This window comes from Stomoxys calcitrans, chromosome 2 (assembly GCF_963082655.1).
Source record: "Stomoxys calcitrans chromosome 2, idStoCalc2.1, whole genome shotgun sequence".
NCBI lineage: Eukaryota > Metazoa > Arthropoda > Insecta > Diptera > Muscidae > Stomoxys > Stomoxys calcitrans.
The window spans coordinates 221,235,059-221,257,862 of NC_081553.1; the positions used below are offsets into that span (position 1 = coordinate 221,235,059).

Sequence of the window (22,804 nt, forward strand, 5' to 3'; positions counted from 1 at the left end):
ATTTATTTATTTTAACATAAATATTTGCACAATTTTCGGTTTATACTGTGCACTTACCCCCAAGGTTCTTCCTTCAGTTTCAGGCAGAGTAAAATATAATGTTATACACCCTGTAAAGGCCACCGCTGAGTAAAACCAAAATGTTCCTGGCATTGTGAGTGCGGATAACATTTGCAAAAAAAGTTTATTGGCCAAAAATCCAAAGATGTAACCTAAACCGCTGACAAGGCCCGAAGCAGTGCTGCGCACAGTAGCAGGAAATACCTCACCGATTAAAATCCATGGTATCATACGTATTCCCAAGTGGGCAAAGAAAGCTGCTCCCAGAAGCAATATTAATGGAACCCATACTATATTATTAATTTCCTGTTTAGGCACGGTCAGCAACAAATCCTCTGTTACCTTATTGGAGATGCTTACTTTGGTGACTTCTCCTCCACTTTGTGGTGTGGCAGCACTTGAAGATTCCTGCATAACCTCCACCACTAGTGTGGTAGTATCCGTATAATTTTCTTTGGAATCTTCCAAATCGAATATTGCTGGAGTTGTCTCATTGTAATTTGAGTTTCCCTCCTCGTTATAATCGAGGGTATCCAAATCAGTGAGTTCTATGTTGTAGGGATCCAAAGTTGTTGTCTGTTCCTCGACAGCTAATTGTCTCCTTGATCTGTTTGAGGGTGGATCTGCTGCTATTGTAGAGTCCTCCATTATTTTCAATGGCGCTTTCAAAAGCAATGCCTTTTCTTCCGTTTCAAAGATTTGAGTTATGTTATCTCGGGATATAATGCTGTCCTTTGGCACAATAGATGAGGCATTCACCACAACATTGTTCACTGCAAAACCTGGTACCACTTTTAGATAATGGGCATATGTGGCAGTTCCAAACAGGCAGATACCAACTCCAATGGTTGACACTAGAACCAAAGGTCTTTTGCCGGTGAAATGAATAAGAAAGACACAAAGTATCGTGGCCACCATTTCAGCCATACCCAAAAGTATGGTGGCATGATATTTATTGATTGGAGCCTTTAAAGTGTGAAAAATCTGCACCGCATATGTTTGTAATGAAGTTTTTCCCGAAAAATGACCCACAAAAAATGTAAATGCCACTAACAGAAATGGTACCAAAAAGGATCTCTTACGGAATACCAGAAAACGATGGAAAAAGCCGGGCTTTTTTCCAGCCATTTCGGCTTGTTCCTCCAAGGCGGGTTGTGTTATGAGCTCATTGTACAAGCGATTAAACTCTTCTTCGATTTTGTGTTCGGGAACCCAACCTCTAAGCCATTGCAAGGACTTTACTGCTTCCCTAAAGCGTTCCTCCCGTATTAGCCACGTTGGGGATTCTGGTATGAAGCATAAGGAAATTATTGAGATGACCGGAAAAGCTGAACTCACTGCTGCAATGGTGCGCCAATCCATTAAGGAGCCCATAATAAATTGTATGAAGACACCAGTTATCACACAGGTGGAGCCCAATGCCGATAATATGCCACGATATTTAGGTTCTGTTATTTCAGCAACATATGTGAGGACCTTTAATTGAAAAAGATTTGGGTAAGAAATATTGAAATGAGATTAAAGTATTTTTTAGTATACCGGCGCTTCCATGAGACCACCTCCAAGGCCACTTAAACAGAGAGCTGCATATAGATGTTCGGTTCGTGTGGAAAAATGGAACAGCAGCCAAGATGCGAGTATAGGTAAATTAACGAACTAAAAAAAAATGTTTTGTAAATTTTGAAAAGAATTTAATATATGATTTTATGAGCTGTGAAAATTCTATCGAATACTTCAGGGTAAAGTCTTATTTCTATGAGCAGGCAGTGATAATCTTAAAGTCCCTAGAATCTGGGAACTGAATCTTGTAATTAATGATGGGTGATTTTTAAGTTAAGTTTTTCTAGTTGGCAGCACTGGTTGATTTTTGTGCAAAGGTAAATTATATATAGATAAAGAATTTGAAATGCGCACATAGACTGGTTGTTGTTGTAGTAGTGTGTTATACACTGAGGCGGCAGCCCTTGCTGATGACGAACTCCATCGGGTCAATCCGGTAAGTTCAACTGGCTGCCATGGGATAGCACATAGACTGGTTGGTGGTGCTTGTGAATATAGATAAATGAGAATTATCTAAGAACATGCCGCAAGCAGAATTTTGCACTCAATGGCATGCGTCGTTTGCATTTTTTTAATTCCCATTATTTCCTTTCCCGTGAAAGAAACTATGGCGTAATGCACTTATATAGGGTTTCGGCAGGGTTAGCTTTATACTATGTTATTTCATCATGACGAAGCAACCAAGATATATTCATTTACAGGTAGTGGTAGTTGCCCAACGACAAAATATTGAGTGCACTATCTGTCAAAAACAGTGATTATTGCAACTCTGATTTTCAGTATGCTTATCTGTTCGCGCCATTTTCCGTTGTTTGTATGTGGTATGGTTCTTAACTATAATATACACACTACCAAAACTGGTTGACAAATAGTGCACTTCGCGAGAAAAAATTGTACTCAGCTGTTTACGGTACACTACTTGGTAATTAAGTCATGAGATCATCACAAGATTCGTTGGTATTGTAATGATGAGTTTACTTTCGCATACAGGCGCCGCACAGTGGGAAGAGTAGAAAAAAAGTAAAAATATGCCATTTGAGAACGAATGGACATAACTCTTTGAATTTGAAATTGTCAAAGCTGAGGTGTTATCTATATCGTATGCAAAACTTCAAGGATGGTCCAGGCGCCTCTTCGCAGGGCCCTAAAGTTCGTCATCCCGACAATTGGAAAAATTGTTTGATTTTCATTTGCAGTCCGATTTTGAAATTTCCTTTTTTAGTTTTTAGTGTTTCAAAATCACTACAATTAAGTCAGCTTGAGCTATATAATATCTTCACTGGTTTCGGGGATATAAGACTTTTTGTTTTTTGTTGTTGAAATCTTGGCCGAGATGGGCTACGTATTTTGCAATTTTGTGGTTCGATTTTGATGTATGATTTGGATATTTCATTTAAGTCATACAGTTTGGAAGTAAAAAAAAATGTGAATAAGAAAATTGTTTGCATTGTTTGGTGAAAAAAGTATTTCCATTGATTAGTTTTTATTGCCACTGTGCGCCATTAGAAAAGCAGTGTCACTCAGTTCCTCAGGGAGCTGGACGGTTTGGGCGTTGCCCGAAAATGGGTATCAATTTCGGGCTCTACAAAAACTTTTAATTTGAGCTCCCTATTGCCATGGTCGATAAATATGTTTGATTTGGGGGTGTTTGAAGGTGGCGGCTCCCGAACACCTGGGCCCGCAATGGTCCCCCATATAGCCAATGTATTTTTGTATACCAAATGTTTATTTTTCTGTTAACATACAAAATTTAACATGAACAGCTCCAACCATCCCCGTTTATAAAAATTGGGGTAAGGGAGGGAGTGAATTTTACCTGCATAGCTCTTCTCTTGCCAATGGGCTGGGTTAGCATTCCCGAAAACAGACATCCCAAAGGAACACAAATTAAATTAATGGAACCTGAAGAAAACATTAAAATAAAAATTAAATAAATGTATATATTTTATTTTCAAATGTGTACTTACTAAACCATGATATTTGATCCTTATTTAAGACTATATCACTGGGCTCACGGCCCTCACCTCCTTGTATAGCGGGTATAACAATGGTGGGAAATCCCAAGGTCATGCCATACACTATAACATAATAAAACAAACATTCATTACAACTCTCAAGTCCACACCGAAATTAGTTATTTACCAAAAAGTAAAATATTTTTTACACTAACAGCTAAAAACTGTGGCAACGCTCGACGAAAATTGCTGATTTCCTGTGTATCGCCAGCGCTTATCGAAAAGCGTCGATTCCCATTTTGCATGAACAATGGACGATCATTAACCGAACTGAAAGTGAAAAGAAAAAACAATTTCAAATTACTTAAAAACTTTACATACTACATCAAAATAGTTTCTCCGGCTCGCTCGCCGCAGAAAACCCTAATACCGAAAAAAAAACTCAAACCCATGCAACCAACAACCAGTGACCATCAAAAATTGTTTACGAGCTAGGAAAGAGTTGTTTATAATTGTAGAATTACACAATTAATTGTTTAAACAAATATAAAAATAACGAAATAAAAAAACGAACACTCCTAAATAGTAATACAATGAAAGAGCTCCCAGCTTAACGTAACTATTTATGTCAATATGATATTTACCCATTTTTAAGACCGTTTGATTTGTTCGCCTCCATACTGGAATTGATGTGGACAAAACACAGCGGTCAATGTGCGTGTTGTTGGTGGATTGCGGTACTTGTATTAGATGGCGGTGATCTGCCGTTTTTGGTTGGCTTATAATTAAGTGAGTTTAATATGGGGCACTTGTGTGAGTACTTTGGTATTTTGTCATTTTCTTTCTATTTTTTTTTTAATATGTGTAGGTACGCTTTCTTTTTATTAGTTCAAATCTTAAATTGCTTTTCTCTTCCGTTTTGGGAAATAAATAATTAATAATAAAATTTAGAAATGCAATGCACCTCAATTTGTAGGCTTTTAGTTGCGGTACAACAAAATTTTGTATATATTAGGGTAGGTAACGGTGATTTTTCTCTGCCCTCTAGATATGTTTTTATACATTTGAGTAACAAGCTGTCAGTAAATGTATTCAGGTGAGTAGGACAATTTTACTCTCCTTGCTGATTTAATGAGAGGAAGAGCATGAACAGCATCCAATAACAATCTCAACTAAATTAAGTTGGCAAATCAGTTCGGCATGTACCAGTAGTCGGCACTTCTGTTTTTAAACTCAAATAACTTAAGAATATGTAAAACTCTATATATTAAAAAAAAATGGTCAATAAACGTCACTAATATTCTCGGCTCTCCTTGCAACCAAAAATTAATTGAGCTGAGTTTACATATTACATTAGAACTTGGGTTTTGGTGATATGGTTTGCATTGAGAAGTGCAAAAATGTCTGTTCTTAAGAAAAAAAAAAAAATTAGTGCAGGAATAGACTTTATATGTTAAGAAAGCGTAGAAAAATTAAAATTTTTTAATCACAAATAATTGTTAATAGTAAATGACAATTATTTTAGGCATATAAATTATTAAAAACAAGTAAGAGCGTGCTAAGTTCGACCGGGCCGAATCTTATATACCCTCCACCATGAATCGCATTTATCGAGTTCTTTGGGCGGTATCTCTTTTTAGGCAAACAAAGAATAATGGACAAGAATTGTTACGATTTTGGAGATATGTCAAGTTATATTCCGATTCGGACCATAAGTAAATCGAATGCTGAAGAGCATACTATATACTATACTATAAGTCATTAAGTAATATTTCAGTTTATTTGGATAAGAATTGCTACTTGTAGGGAGCATATTCGCGAGATCGGTTTACATGGGAGCTGCAACAGGCTATAGATCGATTAAGACCATATTGGACACGTAAGTTGAAGGCCGATGCACAACATTTCAGCCAAATCGCATAAGAATTGCGCCCTCTAAAGGCTTTAGAAATCAACGTCCCAGATCGGTTTATATGGCAGCTGTATCAGGTTATGTATCGATTTGAACCATATTTATCGCAGTTGTTGGAGGTCATAACAAAATATTTCATGCTAAATTTCAGCCAAATCGGATTAGATTTGCGCCCTCCAGTGGTTCAAGAAGTCAAGATCCTAAGATCGGTTTATATGGCAGCTATATCAGGTTATAGAACGATTTGATCCATATTTGGCACAGTTGCTGGAAGTCATAACAAACAACTTCATGCTTAATTTAGCCGAATCAGATAAGAACGGCGCCCTCCAGTGTTTCAAAAAGTCAAGATCCAAGATCGGTTTATATGGCAGCTATATCAGGCTATAGACCGATTTAAACCATACTTAACACAGTTGTTGGAAGTTAAAACAAAACACTTCATGAACAATTTCAGCCAAATCGGTTGAGAATTTCGCCCTCTAGTGGCTCCAGAAGTCAAGACCCAAGATCGGTTTACATAGCAGCTATATCAGGTTATGAACCGATTTTAACCATAATTAGCACAGTTGTTGGAACTGAAACACCACGTGCAAAATCTCAGCCAAATCGGTTAAGAACTGGGCCTTCTAGAAGCTCTATATCCATACATGGACCTATACTAACTTCATTCGCACGAAAATTGTCTATTCATTGGTTGTAAAATATACAAAGCCACACAATAAAAGCAAATACGTTAAAACAGAGTTACTTGTGACCAGTGTTGCCAATCGAGAAAATTTGTTCTTACCAAAATTTAAGAAAAATCCTACCAAACGCCTACCAAATGTTCTACAGGCCAAAAATGCAATCTAGACCAGATCGTCTTAATATTCATAGAGGATCTAGCCATGTCTCTCCGTCTGTCTATTGAAATCACTCTACAGCCTATGAAAATATCGGCCATAGTTAAAGATGGAGGTTAGCATGTATGACGCTGACGCTATGATGCCAGGGTTCGAATCCTGACGAGAACATTGGGAAAATTTTCAGCTGGCGGCATATGTGAAGTACTGTACCATTTGGTATGGCAGCCGTGTATAAACTTCTCCGCAAATAGGTGTCGCACTGCGGCACATCGTTCGAATTCGGCTGTAAAAAAAGGAGGCCTCTTATCATTGAGCTTAAACTTGATTATGAGACGTTTGCCCCTGTTCCCTAATGGAATGTTCATGGGCAAATTTGTATTTTTATAGATGACCTATATAAAGATATAGCACCGATTTACCGATTTCCTGATAAGTGTTCTTGAATTTATAAAAATTGTATTTTGCTCGATTTTCATGAACAACAATGTTGGATAAAGCTCTCTCTAGATTTACTACCCGTTTCTGCTGTTACAGTGAGTTGCATTGTACCCCTCAGCAACCAAGTATGGGCCAGATCTGTCCATAATTGTATGTAGCTGCCATATAGCCTGATCTTTCGATTGAAGGCAATCGAATTTCCTTCCATTTACGAAATGTGGTCCAGATCCCTTGACTCTTGTACCAGTTATAGTCAATATCTGAACTTATTCGTTTTTTTTGAAATTTAAAACGGTGAGACTCCTTCAACGGTATTAGGTCGCCGACGTCTAAACCGAATACGTAAGAAATATATGTAGTCTGTATCGGGTCATTTAAGGCTTATAATAATTATATCAGATGAATTTGTTTGAAACTTCAAGCTCGAGGTTAAGGTGATACTGATTTAAAAAAAAAAATGGTTTCATTCAGCATACACTTAATAAATACACTGAAACGAAAGAAAATGAAATACTTTTAAGTTACCCCCGGGGATTTTTTCAATAATTTGCTTGGTATTAATAAGTAGGAAAAACCTACCAAAATTTGAGGTCAGCCTACCAACCTACTAAAAGAAGAAAAACCTACCAAAAATGTTAACACTGCTTGTGACCCGCTGCGTGAGCAATTAATTACAAGATACATTTAAATGGTAAGATCAGTTGCCCAATTACAAAAAATTGTGTGCACTATCTGTCAAAATCAGTATTTAGTGCAACTCTGATTTTGAGTGTGTTACCAGTTCGCATCGTTGGCGGTGTGTGTATGTTGTGGTTCTCAACCACAAAACTCGTTGACAGATAGTGCGCTTCGTGAGAAAAAATGGCACTCAGCTATTTGCTGTACACTACCTGTCTTAATATGTCTTAATTAATTACCTTTGCAATTAAGTGAAATTTGTGTTGGCGCAGCGACATGTCGTTGATATTTTGCTCAAAGAACTCGATACCCCTTCTACAGAATGTGCTGGCGTTTTTTTCGCCTCCATTTTTTTCTTATGCGTTTTGACAGTTGTTCGGGAGAAAAGTCAAAGTCCATACTAGGCTTCAGACACTACAAAGATGGCAGTGGCAATTCTATTAGACGTAAAGTAAGTACCCAAGTGAACGACGCACAGTACAATCCCTTTGCTAATATTCCATCTATCAGTGCATATTGCTCTTTTAATGACTTTGGTTTAAAGCTTCATTGACAGCAGTGAAAAGTGCATATAGGTTGAAAAAAATCACATGGATTTATTCGCCCACATAACAATGTATAAATTAAAAGATTTTGTTAACCATTGAAATCCATATATTTGTACCATTAAGATCTTCTGCGCTTGCAATACTAATTACATTTTTGTTAAAAAAAAAGAAACAAAATATTTTGATAGCATGGGAGAAATGGGAATTGTACAAAATGTAAGTCTAATCGGATGAAAATTGCGCCCTCTATAGGAGCAATGTATCTTAAAGGATACATTCAGTGTCGGATTGCTTGTTTTTGTTTAGTTTTGCAAAAAATTTAACTTTAATGCTGGTATCCATCGGAAAAATATCAATCGATATTTAGCCAAAAAATTAAATATCGATAGTGCCATCGATGTTTTGTTAGCTCTAGTTGATAATCGCTTTAATTGTAAAGGGTGATTTTTTTGAGGTTAGGATTTTCATGCATTAGTATTTGACAGATCACGTGGGATTTCAGACATGGTGTCAAAGAGAAAGATGCTCAGTATGCTTTGACATTTCATCATGAATAGACTTACTAACGAGCAACGCTTGCAAATCATTGAATTTTATTACCAAAATCAGTGTTCGGTTCGAAATGTGTTCAAATTTTGACAAATTTTGTTCAGCGATGAGGCTCATTTCTGGTTGAATGGCTACGTAAATAAGCAAAATTGCCGCATTTGGAGTGAAGAGCAACCAGAAGCCGTTCAAGAACTGCCCATGCATCCCGAAAAATGCACTGTTTGGTGTGGTTTGTACGCTGGTGGAATCATTGGACCGTATTTTTTCAAAGATGCTGTTGGACGCAACGTTACGGTGAATGAACACATTTCGAACCGAACACTGATTTTGGTAATAAAATTCAATGATTTGCAAGCGTTGCTCGTTAGTAAGTATATTCATGATGAAATGTCAAAGCATACTGAGCATCTTTCTCTTTGACACCATGTCTGAAATCCCACGTGATCTGTCAAATACTAATGCATGAAAATCCTAACCTCAAAAAAATCACCCTTTATTATTGAGCTTGTCGTAAATGCAAATTGCAAAATCGTTTACTAATAATTCAAATTTGTTTATAGGACCGATTTCAGCAAATTTTTTAATTGAGTATACAAATTTCTTGATAAAGTCAAGATTTTAATTTTTTCTGTGTACGTAGAACCGGCTGTCATTCGATTGAAATTTCAATGTCAGTGACATCAAGAAAAATTTGCCGAAAACTTGACAGAAAACAATAAAATGGAATGTTTGCATATTTATTTGGTTTAGCAAATAGGTGAAACACAAAGACAATCATTTGATTAAAAGCAAATTTGTCAAATTATATAGGTATTTTTTTTAATAACTTTATAATGTGTTTAATGGTATTTAAGGAAAATAGAAATGCAATAGTTGTTTTAAGGCATCAGTATACAGCGAAACAAAACAAAAAGTTTTAGAAATGTCTTAACATTAAGTTTTTATGTGAAACTTGGCGCAATAAGTTGTATGTACTACTTGGGTTGGGTTACGTTATTTAAGCCTTCGATGACACGAAAAACTTGCATTTCATGAATTCATAACAAATTCTCCTTATGCAAACTACAGCGATCGTGTGAACTTTCGGTGTATCCATTTTTGTACAATACTTAAAAGTATACTGCCAAAACTTTGGTATGAAAATAAAAACAAAACATAACTGTAAAATTCCGCTCTTGGAACAATTAAAGATTTCGCGACTATTCCAAAAGCAGAATAGAATACCAATCCTAATTTGTAGTATACTTTTCTCACCAGTAGAGATGTGAATGATTTTCTACCCACGCTCACGTGAAAAAAAATATAGTCACGCACGACTTTTTTATGTTGACTCACGCACACTCACGAGATGAAAATTTTACTCACGCACCACTCACGAGACAATCACGACTCACAAGGCACTCACGGTTGGGTTAGGTTGAAAAGAGGGTGCGGATATTAAAAATATGGACATACACCTAAGCCAGTAATCGGCTTGTTGTGTGTTCTAAATACTAACAAAGTAACCTCGAAAAAGAAAATCTAAGCTACGAATTCCGTACTATTTACAAAATCCTAAATTGTTTTCTATGCCACGCCCCTAAGTTGGTTCATGTCTGGTATTGTGTCCCCACCCAAGTGTCGGTATCTGTTAGACGGGAAAGCCTGACAATGACATAGGAAATGCTACAACGCATGCCCTACACTTGCTATCACTTACCGCACCGATTTTACATATGTGAGCTCGTAGTCCTATGTGCCCCGTAATGATAAGAGCTTTACTGATCTCCTTACTCTCTTACTTCCTTTCAGTAATAGCCTCGTTTTCTCACGATCTGGATCTCCCCATAGGATTTTCGACATACGCATTCGTCGCCCACGCCCTTAACTCGGACTGCGTCGACCCGAAACGCTTCGGGTTAACCAAGTTTATTGACGGCAGTTATCTGTCCTTCACTGCCAAATCGTTTGCTTTGTCATTCCCACTAACTCCGCTATGACTCGGCACCCAAAAGATGCGGTGTCATCCTCAGAGAAGTCGTTAATCTCCTGAGACTGTTCGTGATCTTACCGTCCTGTTTGTTATTGCCCTTATGGCCTGTTTATTGTCCGCAAAGATGTTCATACTATACTCGACGTCCTAGCGTAAACACCACACCACCTCACGCATTCCATGATCGCCCGGTTTTCCACCTGCAGCAACGTATTATGGTCAGGCATCCTAAGACAGATCTCTGTCATTGGGTTCTCAATGTAGAACCCCAGGCCCACTCTGTCCCCTAGCTTTGATCCATCCGTTTAACATGATCTTCCAGATATCAATACTAGGGTTCCGTTAATCCAAGACTGAGCCGCTGGCACCAGTGCCTCGCACTCGACCGCAAGTGTCGTCTTAGGTATCTGATCGGAAACCTCTTTGATTCTTTACAGGTTTCCTATCGTCGCCTCGATTATACCGCGTTGATATGACCTGCTGCTATCCTCTATCCATTCTCCCATCACCTTAAGTCTTACAGCTACAATGGCTGCCTCAAACTTAATCTGTAGTTCTATGGGTCTAGAATGGTCTCTATTGCCCTAGTAGGAGTATTCCTCATCGCTTCGCCTATGCCAAGACAAAATGTTCTCTTAACCTGTTGGCCTAAAGTTGCACTTTTTCTCCATCGCAGTCCACCAAACTACTGGGGCGTAAGAAAGAATTGGTCAAATCGGATATTTCGAGGTGTTACAAGCAGAATGACGAAATTAGTATACACCCATCCTATGGTGAAGGGTATAAAAATGATGAAAATTCGGCCAAAATTGTAAATCTATGTTTGTCGCTATCTTGTATACTACACAACTATTGGGTTGCCCAGAAAGTAATTGCGGATTTTTTAAAAGAAAGTAAATGCATTTTTAATAAAACTTAGAATGAACTTTAATCAAATATACTTTTTTTACACTTTTTTTCTAAAGCAAGCTAAAAGTAACAGCTGATAACTGACAGAAGAAAGAATGCAATTACAGAGTCACAAGCTGTGAAAAAATTTGTCAACGCCGACTATATGAAAAATCCGCAATTACTTTTTGGGCAACCCAATATTTTTCAGTGGCGACATTAATGTCTTGGCTGTAACGGAAAATTGCGCCAGAGGTGCATACTCAGTTTAAACTTTTATTTGCACTAAACTAAACTTCTTAGGCCAACAGAATCATACTCGTATCATATATCACATTACGTTCCACTCATCCATACCAATGTCAGGCAGCTATAACATTTTTTTTGTTAATTGTCTAATTATTAAACACAAATTGGCACAAAACGTTTATTTGTCTGTTTAAAAATGCGTTATTATGTCTCATTGTTGGCGATATGGGCCAAATCATATGTTGGTCAAAAACAAACAACCCGAAATGAACCCACTAAGCGTCACTAACCATGCATATTAATTAGACAACAACAACCAACAATACTAAGCAGAAAATATAATAACTTCAATAATAAATTTATACAAATAAGTAATCAAATCAGGTGCCATAAATGCTAGTACACAAATATTTCTGTTGTCGTTATACTCATATTATGATATCGATATAAGTATGGTCAAGAGACATCAACTTATAGGAAACTTCGTTCCAAAGCCAACAGGAAGAGCAACTGTTGTGACAATTTAAAATTTCCATGATAACTAAGTATGGGAGAACATTTTTCAGAAGTCAGAACCAATTTGTGTGAAGTTCAAGTTTTGATCATAATAGCTATGAAAAAAATTTCAAAAATGTTTACCCGGATTTATATGAAATTCAAATTTAGACGATATTACAACAAAAAGTACTGTTGGAAAATCATTTTTGAACCAAATTGATTTTGACCAAACTTCTTCGAGGAAAGAGTTGTGCACTATATCGAGGAAAGAGTTGTGCACTATTTTGGCAAGATCGGTCATTAAATGCGCTTGCAGTGACCATAGAAGTGAAAATCAGGCGATATATATATGGCAGCTATATCTTAATCTGAAACGATTTCTTTGAAATTCACCAATAATATCGAGCCATAAGAAAATCCTTCCTGCCAAATTTCGAGAGAATCGGTTCACAAATTTTATTGCATTATTACTACTAATCGGACGAAGATATACATGGGAGCTATATCTATATCTGAACCGATTTTACAGATATGGTGGAAGTCGTCGAGGAAAGCGTTGTACAACGTTTTGGAAAGATTGGTCAATAAATCCGCTTGCAGTGGCTTTAGGAGTGAAAGTCGGGCGATATATATATATATATATATATATATATATATATATATATATATATATATATATATATATATATATATATATATATATATATATATATATATATATATATATATATATATATATATATATATATATATATATATATATATATATATATATATATATATATATATATATATATATATATATATATATATATATATATATATATATATATATATATATATATATATATATATATATATATATATATATATATATATATATATATATATATATATATATATATATATATATCGCCCGACTTTCACTCCTAAAGCCACTGCAAGCGGATTTATTGACCAATCTTTCCAAAACGTTGTACAACGCTTTCCTCGACGACTTCCACCATATCTGTAAAATCGGTTCAGATATAGATATAGCTCCCATGTATATATATATATATATATATATATATATATATATATATATATATATATATCGCCCGACTTTCACTCCTAAAGCCACTGCAAGCGGATTTATTGACCAATCTTTCCAAAACGTTGTACAACGCTTTCCTCGACGACTTCCACCATATCTGTAAAATCGGTTCAGATATAGATATAGCTCCCATGTATATCTTCGTCCGATTAGTAGTAATAATGCAATAAAATTTGTGAACCGATTCTCTCGAAATTTGGCAGGAAGGATTTTCTTATGGCTCGATATTATTGGTGAATTTCAAAGAAATCGTTTCAGATTAAGATATAGCTGCCATATATATATCGCCTGATTTTCACTTCTATGGTCACTGCAAGCGCATTTAATGACCGATCTTGCCAAAATAGTGCACAACTCTTTCCTCGATATAGTGCACAACTCTTTCCTCGAAGAAGTTTGGTCAAAATCAATTTGGTTCAAAAATGATTTTCCAACAGTACTTTTTGTTGTAATATCGTCTAAATTTGAATTTCATATAAATCCGGGTAAACATTTTTGAAATTTTTTTCATAGCTATTATGATCAAAACTTGAACTTCACACAAATTGGTTCTGACTTCTGAAAAATGTTCTCCCATACTTAGTTATCATGGAAATTTTAAATTGTCACAACAGTTGCTCTTCCTGTTGGCTTTGGAACGAAGTTTCCTATAAGTTGATGTCTCTTGACCATACTTATATCGATATCATAATATGAGTATAACGACAACAGAAATATTTGTGTACTAGCATTTATGGCACCTGATTTGATTACTTATTTGTATAAATTTATTATTGAAGTTATTATATTTTCTGCTTAGTATTGTTGGTTGTTGTTGTCTAATTAATATGCATGGTTAGTGACGCTTAGTGGGTTCATTTCGGGTTGTTTGTTTTTGACCAACATATGATTTGGCCCATATCGCCAACAATGAGACATAATAACGCATTTTTAAACAGACAAATAAACGTTTTGTGCCAATTTGTGTTTAATAATTAGACAATTAACAAAAAAAATGTTATAGCTGCCTGACATTGGTATGGATGAGTGGAACGTAATGTGATATATGATACGAGTATGATTCTGTTGGCCTAAGAAGTTTAGTTTAGTGCAAATAAAAGTTTAAACTGAGTATGCACCTCTGGCGCAATTTTCCGTTACAGCCAAGACATTAATGTCGCCACTGAAAAATATTGGGTTGCCCAAAAAGTAATTGCGGATTTTTCATATAGTCGGCGTTGACAAATTTTTTCACAGCTTGTGACTCTGTAATTGCATTCTTTCTTCTGTCAGTTATCAGCTGTTACTTTTAGCTTGCTTTAGAAAAAAAGTGTAAAAAAAGTATATTTGATTAAAGTTCATTCTAAGTTTTATTAAAAATGCATTTACTTTCTTTTAAAAAATCCGCAATTACTTTCTGGGCAACCCAATAGTTGTGTAGTATACAAGATAGCGACAAACATAGATTTACAATTTTGGCCGAATTTTCATCATTTTTATACCCTTCACCATAGGATGGGTGTATACTAATTTCGTCATTCTGCTTGTAACACCTCGAAATATCCGATTTGACCAATTCTTTCTTACGCCCCAGTAGTTTGGTGGACTGCGATGGAGAAAAAGTGCAACTTTAGGCCAACAGGTTAAGAGAACATTTTGTCTTGGCATAGGCGAAGCGATGAGGAATACTCCTACTAGGGCAATAGAGACCATTCTAGACCCATAGAACTACAGATTAAGTTTGAGGCAGCCATTGTAGCTGTAAGACTTAAGGTGATGGGAGAATGGATAGAGGATAGCAGCAGGTCATATCAACGCGGTATAATCGAGGCGACGATAGGAAACCTGTAAAGAATCAAAGAGGTTTCCGATCAGATACCTAAGACGACACTTGCGGTCGAGTGCGAGGCACTGGTGCCAGCGGCTCAGTCTTGGATTAACGGAACCCTAGTATTGATATCTGGAAGATCATGTTAAACGGATGGATCAAAGCTAGGGGACAGAGTGGGCCTGGGGTTCTACATTGAGAACCCAATGACAGAGATCTGTCTTAGGATGCCTGACCATAATACGTTGCTGCAGGTGGAAAACCGGGCGATCATGGAATGCGTGAGGTGGTGTGGTGTTTACGCTAGGACGTCGAGTATAGTATGAACATCTTTGCGGACAATAAACAGGCCATAAGGGCAATAACAAACAGGACGGTAAGATCACGAACAGTCTCAGGAGATTAACGACTTCTCTGAGGATGACACCGCATCTTTTGGGTGCCGAGTCATAGCGGAGTTAGTGGGAATGACAAAGCAAACGATTTGGCAGTGAAGGACAGATAACTGCCGTCAATAAACTTGGTTAACCCGAAGCGTTTCGGGTCGACGCAGTCCGAGTTAAGGGCGTGGGCGACGAATGCGCATGTCGAAAATCCTATGGGGAGATCCAGATCGTGAGAAAACGAGGCTATTACTGAAAGGAAGTAAGAGAGTAAGGAGATCAGTAAAGCTCTTATCATTACGGGGCACATAGGACTACGAGCTCACATATGTAAAATCGGTGCGGTAAGTGATAGCAAGTGTAGGGCATGCGTTGTAGCATTTCCTATGTCATTGTCAGGCTTTCCCGTCTAACAGATACCGACACTTGGGTGGGGACACAATACCAGACATGAACCAACTTAGGGGCGTGGCATAGAAAACAATTTAGGATTTTGTAAATAGTACGGAATTCGTAGCTTAGATTTTCTTTTTCGAGGTTACTTTGTTAGTATTTAGAACACACAACAAGCCGATTACTGGCTTAGGTGTATGTCCATATTTTTAATATCCGCACCCTCTTTTCAACCTAACCCAACCGTGAGTGCCTTGTGAGTCGTGATTGTCTCGTGAGTGGTGCGTGAGTAAAATTTTCATCTCTGAACCGATTTTTTATATATATATATATATATATATATATATAGATATATATATATATATATATATATATATATATATATATATATATGAGTGCTATATCTATATCTGAACCGAGGGTTATAAAAAAAAATCCTTCCTGCCAAATTTCGAGAGAATCGGTTTACAAATGACCATTTTATTGCAGCAAATCGAACGAACATATACATGGGAGCTATATCTAAATCTGAGTAAATTTTACAGATATGGTGAAAATCGTCCAGGAAAGCGTTATACAAAGTTTTGGGAAGATTGCTCAATAAATGCGCATGCAGTGGCTCTAGAAGTGAAAATCGGGCAATATATGTATTGGGTTGCCCAAAAGTAATTGCGGATTTTTTAAAAGAAAGTAAATGCATTTTTAATAAAACTTAGAATGAACTTTAATCAATTTAATGCAATTACAGAGTCACAAGCTGTGAAAAAATTTGTCAACGCCGACTATATGAAAAATCCGCAATTACTTTTTGGGCAACCCAATATATGGCAGCTATTTATAAATCTGAACCGATTTTTATCAAATTCACCAGTAATATAGAGATTCATAAGAAAATCCTACCTGCCAAATTTCGAGAGAACCGGTTAACAAAGGACCATTTTATTGCATTATTACTGAAAATCGGACGAACATATATAATGGGAGCTATATCTAAATCTGAACCGATTTTTTCCAATTTCAATAGGCGATGTCTCTAGGCCACAAAAACATGCCTTTACCAAATTTGAAGACGATCAGATGAAAACTGCGACCTGTAGTTTGTACACAAATTAATATGGACAGACGGACATAGATCGAATCAGAAAGTGATTCTGAGTCGATCGGTATACTTATCAATGGGTCTATGTCTCTTCCTTGTGTACTAAGTTTTAATACCCTGTACCAAAGTAGTAGTGTAGGGTAAAAAAAGGGACGCCACTCCATTTGTTTTTGAAAGAATGTGTAAAATTTTGTCAATTCGAAGCCTAACTTTCGTGTAACTCAAGGGCTTTTTGGAAAAGCAAAAACCTACAGCTTTACATCATAATGTGAAACCATTACATTTTTATACGCTCTACCATAGGATGGGGTGTATACTAATTTCGTCATTCTGTTTGTAACACCTCGAAATATGCGTCTTAGACCGCATAAAGTAGATGTATTCTTGATCGTCATGACATTTTAAGTCGATCTAGCCATGTGCGTCCGTCCGTCAAAAGCACGCTAACTTTCGAAGGAGTAAAAATAGCCGCTTGAAATTTTGCACAAATACTTCTTATTAGTTTAGGCAGGTTGGGATTGTAAATGGGCAAAATCGGACCATGTTTTGATATAGCTGCCATATAAACCGATCTTGGGTCTTGACTTCTTGAGCCATTAGAGGGCGCAATTCTCATCCGATTTGGCTGAAATTGTGCATGAAGTGTTGTGTTATGACTTCCAACAACTGTGCTAAGTATGGTTGAAATCGGTACTTAATCTGATATAGGTGCCATGTAAACCGATCTTGGGTCTTGACTTCTTGAGCCACTAGAGGGCGCAATTCTTATCCGATTTGGCTGAAATTGTGCATGAAGTGTTGTGTTATGACTTCCAACAACTGTGCTAAGTATGGTTGAAATCGGTACATAATCTGATATAGGTGCCATGTAAACCGATCTTGGGTCTTGACTTCTTGAACCACTGGAGGGAGCAGTTCTTATCCGATTTGGCTGAAATTTAGCATAAAGTTTTTTGTTATGACTTCTAACAATTGCGATAATATGGTTCAAATCGATAAATATGATATAGCTGCCATGTACATCGATCTGCGATCTTGACTTCTAAAGCCACTAGAGGATGCAATTCTTATCCGATTTGACGGAAATTTTGTACAACGGTTTCTCCCATGACCTTCAACACACGTGTCCAATATGGCCTTATAGCCTGATACAGCTCCAAAATAAACCTATCTCCCGAATATGCTTCTTGAGCCCCTACAAGGCACAAATCTTGTCCAAATGGACTGAAATATTCCCCAATGACTTTAATTTACTTATGGTCCGAATCGGACTCTAACTTGATATATCTCCAATAGCATAACAATTCATTTCCATTATTCTTTGTTTATCTAAAAGAGATACCGCGCAAAGAACTCGACAAATACATGGTGGAGGGTACATAAGATTCGGCCCGGCCGAACATAGCACGCTCTTACTTGTTACCTACTTGTGTTGCCCTATGACGATTATGATTTCGAATTGTTTGGCATTCTCGGTATGCAATACAATCTCACGTACATGTCCAATGAGAATTTTTTCATTTAAGCTACCACTAAAATGCACAACAATCCATTTAAAAACAATGGAATAAACCATCCCGAAATGGACCTTGACTGCTTGCGGCTTGCGTTCACCGCTTTGTCGCTTCAAAACAAAAATATCTCGTCGAGGAATACTGACCCATCCAACCATTCATACATATAGATTTGTGTTATTGTCCATCATACATCACACAGAGTTCATAAGACTTTATGCAAAGTCGGGAAATGAGTCTTATCAATGCATGTCATTAGATTTCACATCATTCAATAATGGTGACAGTTACTTTCTCCGCGCATCATTTAAATTCATTGATTTAACATGGGTTTGCAACTGGATCAATATATATAAGAAGTTGCAGATTACGGCGGAATATTTCTTAAGAATCTCGATTTAAGCGATCAGGGCAATGGCACAGAACATGTCAATAAAACAATCAAAATGCGTAAAGTTAAAACTGGTTGAATTTTATATACCCTCTCAACATTGATTGCGATTTTAGAGAATTCTAGAAACTTCCTTTTTTTTAGATACCAACTAAAATGGGCATATTTGGAGACAAGATACATAGTGCTATTATACTTGGATAAAAATTGAGTTATGAGTTTGATCAAAAAGTCTCCTCGGAAGATCTGTTTCTACAAGAGCTATGTCAGGTTGTGGTCCGGTTTGGACCCTCAGATATCCTGTTCAATCGTTCAATTATAGTGAAACACATTTTAATTAAAAATTCTTAGAAACTTTACAAAGTTCATTTATCCCCTATGAGGTTGCAGTGGGGGTCCGATGACCTGTATTTAAGTAAAACATATCATGACCAGTGTTGCCACTCAATAAAAGTTATTTCCTACCAAAATTTAACCTGACCAAAAAGCTACCAAATGTACTACAAGTCAAAAATGCGGTATATAAATAAACCCACCACCGAAGAGTTGAATATTTTGCCATTTTATTTGGAACATACCAAATTAGACATTTTCAACGCTACACTGATAGAAAAATGGCTTTCCTTTGCCAATACAGCCGTCATTGGGAACGATTTTGAATCCCATATGGTATCAATTCAATACCAGGCACAGGAGGCTATTCGGAACTGAGGGTGTCACATTCATATTTTGTCATCATGCCAGAAAATATTGATGCCATTATAAAATATTTGTTTAACAAATAAATAAAAAGTTTTAATACAATTTGAGTGCGTAAAAACCTGTTCAAACAGTCTGAAGCGTTGAAAATGGAAATAGTACAAATTCTAAGGTTGTTCTACATAAAAAAACATGATAGTCTCTTGTGTGGAAAACGATGCTGTGTTGGAGTATTCATATGAAAACCACTTCTGGGAATCAATGGATATGGAATCAATTTCAGAATTCAAAGAATAGAGATTCGTCACGGTGTAACATTACTTTTTGTAATTACTAACATAAATAATCGAAATAAAATTAAATTGAAATTATTTTCAATGTTTTTATCTTTTTTTTGGTTAATTAAGGGGTGCAACAATCAATAATGATTTGGTACTAAAAACAATAACAATCTGGTGCTAAAACCAATAACAGATTGGTATTAAAACCAACACCAGATCGGTAACAAGGCTTGTACCAAACTGTACTAATCATGTTATGTTGCATCCAAATCATCTGTTTTTTTTGTATCATACGGTGTTGCTTTACTATCAATACCGTATGGTACTGAAATGAGCATGTTTGGTATCAACTTTTCTCTGGGTGTACAGATAACGAAATAGTCTTTATGTCCGTAGATGTAGACATGTCCTTCCGTTGTTGAAATCACTCTATAGCTTTATGTTCAAAGATGACCTATATTTTGAGATAGTACCCTTAATACCGATCTCCAGATAAGAAATATTGAGTTCATAAAGTAGTATTTTTCCCCGATTTCAATAAACAACCATGTCGATGGAGCTCGCAACATCTGAGTATGGACCAGATCTGACCATATTTGTATACAGCTGCCACATAATCCTGTTTTCCGTAGAAAGAGAGAGAGAGAGAGAACGCACAACTACAACCAACCTACCAGCATTTACGAAATTTGGAAGAGATCTCCAACACGCGTACCAATTATAGTCAATTTCAGAACTTAGGCCTTTTTTCCTGAAATTTTAAGCAGTGACACCCCTATATCCATAGTTTTATTCTGCACCCTTCAAGGTCAGCCTACCAATCTACAGAGAGAATAAAAACCTACCAATTTTGGTAGGAACCTACCAAAAACGGCAACACTGATCATGACTTAAATATCTCAATGGTCTCATGACGAGTGTGCGAGTATGAGTATAAGAAAAAAAACAAAAAATATTTTCGTATACTAATGATTTGCTATACATTAGCACATTACTATTAGTTTTGTGTTAATTATTCCAAGAATTAAGTAGACATTATTCAAAAGTAAGTATTTTATGGATTCATTTGAATTTACCAGTTTCTGCTGTTGTCCATTGATCTCCACCAAAGGCAATAAATTTTACATCCGCAGTATTCGTGACACGACACTTTATTTTGCAAAAATGTTATAATATTGTCAGTCACCAGAATACCGGTAATCGGAATTATAAACAAGTAAAAGCGTGCTAAGTTCGGCCAGGCCGAATCTTATATACCCTCCACCATAGATCATATTTGTCGAGTTCTTTTCCAGGTATCTCTGTTGGTGCTGTTTCAGGCTATAGACCGATTCAGACCATATTTGACACGTATGTTGAAGGTCATGGGAGAAGCCGTTGTACAATTTCAGCCAAATCGGATAATAATTGCGCCCTCTAGAGGCTCAAGAAATCAAGATCACAGACCGGTTTATATGACAGCTATATCAGACCATGAACTTATTTGAACCCTATTTGACACAGTTGTTGGAAGTCATAACAAAACGTGTCATGCAAAATTTCAGCCAAATCGGATAGGAATTGCGCCATCTAGAGGTTCAAGAAGTCAAGATCCAAGATCGGTTTATATGGCAGCTATATAAGGTTATGGACCGATTTAAACCATACCTAGCACAGTTGTTGAAAATCATAACAAAACACATCATGCAATAATTCAGCCAAATCGGATAGGAATTGCGCCCTCTAGAGGCTCAAGAAGTCTATTCGGGAGATCGGTTTATATGGGAGCTGTATCAGGCTATAGACCAATTCGGACCATATTTGACACGTACGTTGGAGGTTATGGGAGAAGCCGTTGTTTAAAATTTCAGCCAAATTGGATAGGAATTTCGCCCTCTAGAGGCTCAAGAAATCAAGACCCCAGATCGGTTTATATGACAGCTATAGCACAGTTGTTGGAAGTCATTTGGAAACACGTCATGACTAATTTCAGCCAAAGCGGATAAGAATTGCGCCCTCTAGAGGCTCAAGAAATCAAGAACCAAGATCGGTTTATATGGCAGCTATATCAAAACATGGACCGAAATGGCCCATTATAAGTATACGTAATGGAGGCCAACGTAGCGCAGAGGTTAGCATGTCCGCCTATGACGCTAACGCCTGGGTTGGAATCCTGGCGAGACCATCAGAAAAAAAATTTCAGCGGTGGTTTTCCCTCCTAATGCTGGCAACATTTGTGTGGTACTATGCCAGTAAAACTTCTCTCCAAAGAGGTATCGCACTGCGGCACGCCGTTCGGACTCGGCTACAAAAAGAAGGCCCCTTATCATTGAGCTTAAACTTGAATCGGACTGCACTCATTGATATGTGAGAAGTTTGCCCCAGTTCCTTAGTGGAATGTTCATGGGCAAAATTTGCAATTGAAATGGATATTGTGTAGATTTAAATTAACATTTCATTAAGGAACAGGGAGGGGCAACTTCTCACAAATCAATGAATGCTGTCCGATTAAGGGTTGGTATTCTATTCTGCTTTCGGAATACACGCTGAAATTTCAATTGTTACGCGAGCGAAATTTGACAGCAATCAAATTTTTTTGTTTCCATACCAAAACCCGTTTCTTTATCTGCACTTATTGTTTTCTCTATTTTATACACTTTTTCTCATGTAAATAAAGAAAAACGAACCAATAAAACAAACAAAAATGATGCCGGCAATAGTTTTAAGTGTTGCCACAATAGTAGTTTTTTGCCATTTTCCTCGCCATAAGCAGACTACTACTTTTCCGTCTATTTTTAGCCAACGTTTCGCTGACTTTTTTATATGGAGTTTGACAGTATTCCGGCTGAAAAGCTGAACAGAAGACTCAGCTTAAAGTGTTAACACTGATACAAAAACGACGATACTTTGCCAATACCGGCTGGTATTATTAGATTCGCTTTAGTAGCAAATATTTTTAATACCATTTGATATCAATTTAATACCAATGAGTCACATTTGTATTGTT

The 22,804-nt window shown here is 36.7% G+C and overlaps 1 protein-coding gene across 10 annotated transcripts in view; it reads right to left on the bottom strand.

Annotated features, from left to right (window-relative positions):
• The window catches only part of LOC106088298 (facilitated trehalose transporter Tret1), a 55,916-nt gene that overhangs the window by 922 nt on the left and 32,190 nt on the right, over positions 1 to 22,804 (bottom strand). For 7 of the 10 annotated variants that reach the window (XM_013253741.2, XM_059361932.1, XM_013253740.2 and 4 more), the window contains exons 2-7: positions 4,220 to 4,486; positions 3,763 to 3,905; positions 3,588 to 3,698; positions 3,437 to 3,522; positions 1,600 to 1,716; positions 58 to 1,536 (exon numbers count right to left, since the gene is read on the bottom strand). In XM_013253741.2, the coding sequence (XP_013109195.2) occupies positions 58 to 1,536; positions 1,600 to 1,716; positions 3,437 to 3,522; positions 3,588 to 3,698; positions 3,763 to 3,905; positions 4,220 to 4,254 (1,971 nt within the window). In that variant the 5' untranslated portion in view covers positions 4,255 to 4,486. Of the gene's footprint in view, positions 1 to 57; positions 1,537 to 1,599; positions 1,717 to 3,436; positions 3,523 to 3,587; positions 3,699 to 3,762; positions 3,906 to 4,219; positions 4,487 to 7,690; positions 7,889 to 20,894; positions 20,968 to 22,804 lie in introns of those variants that run through there. The other 3 variants (XM_013253737.2, XM_013253742.2, XM_013253739.2) reach the window with 3 other exon arrangements.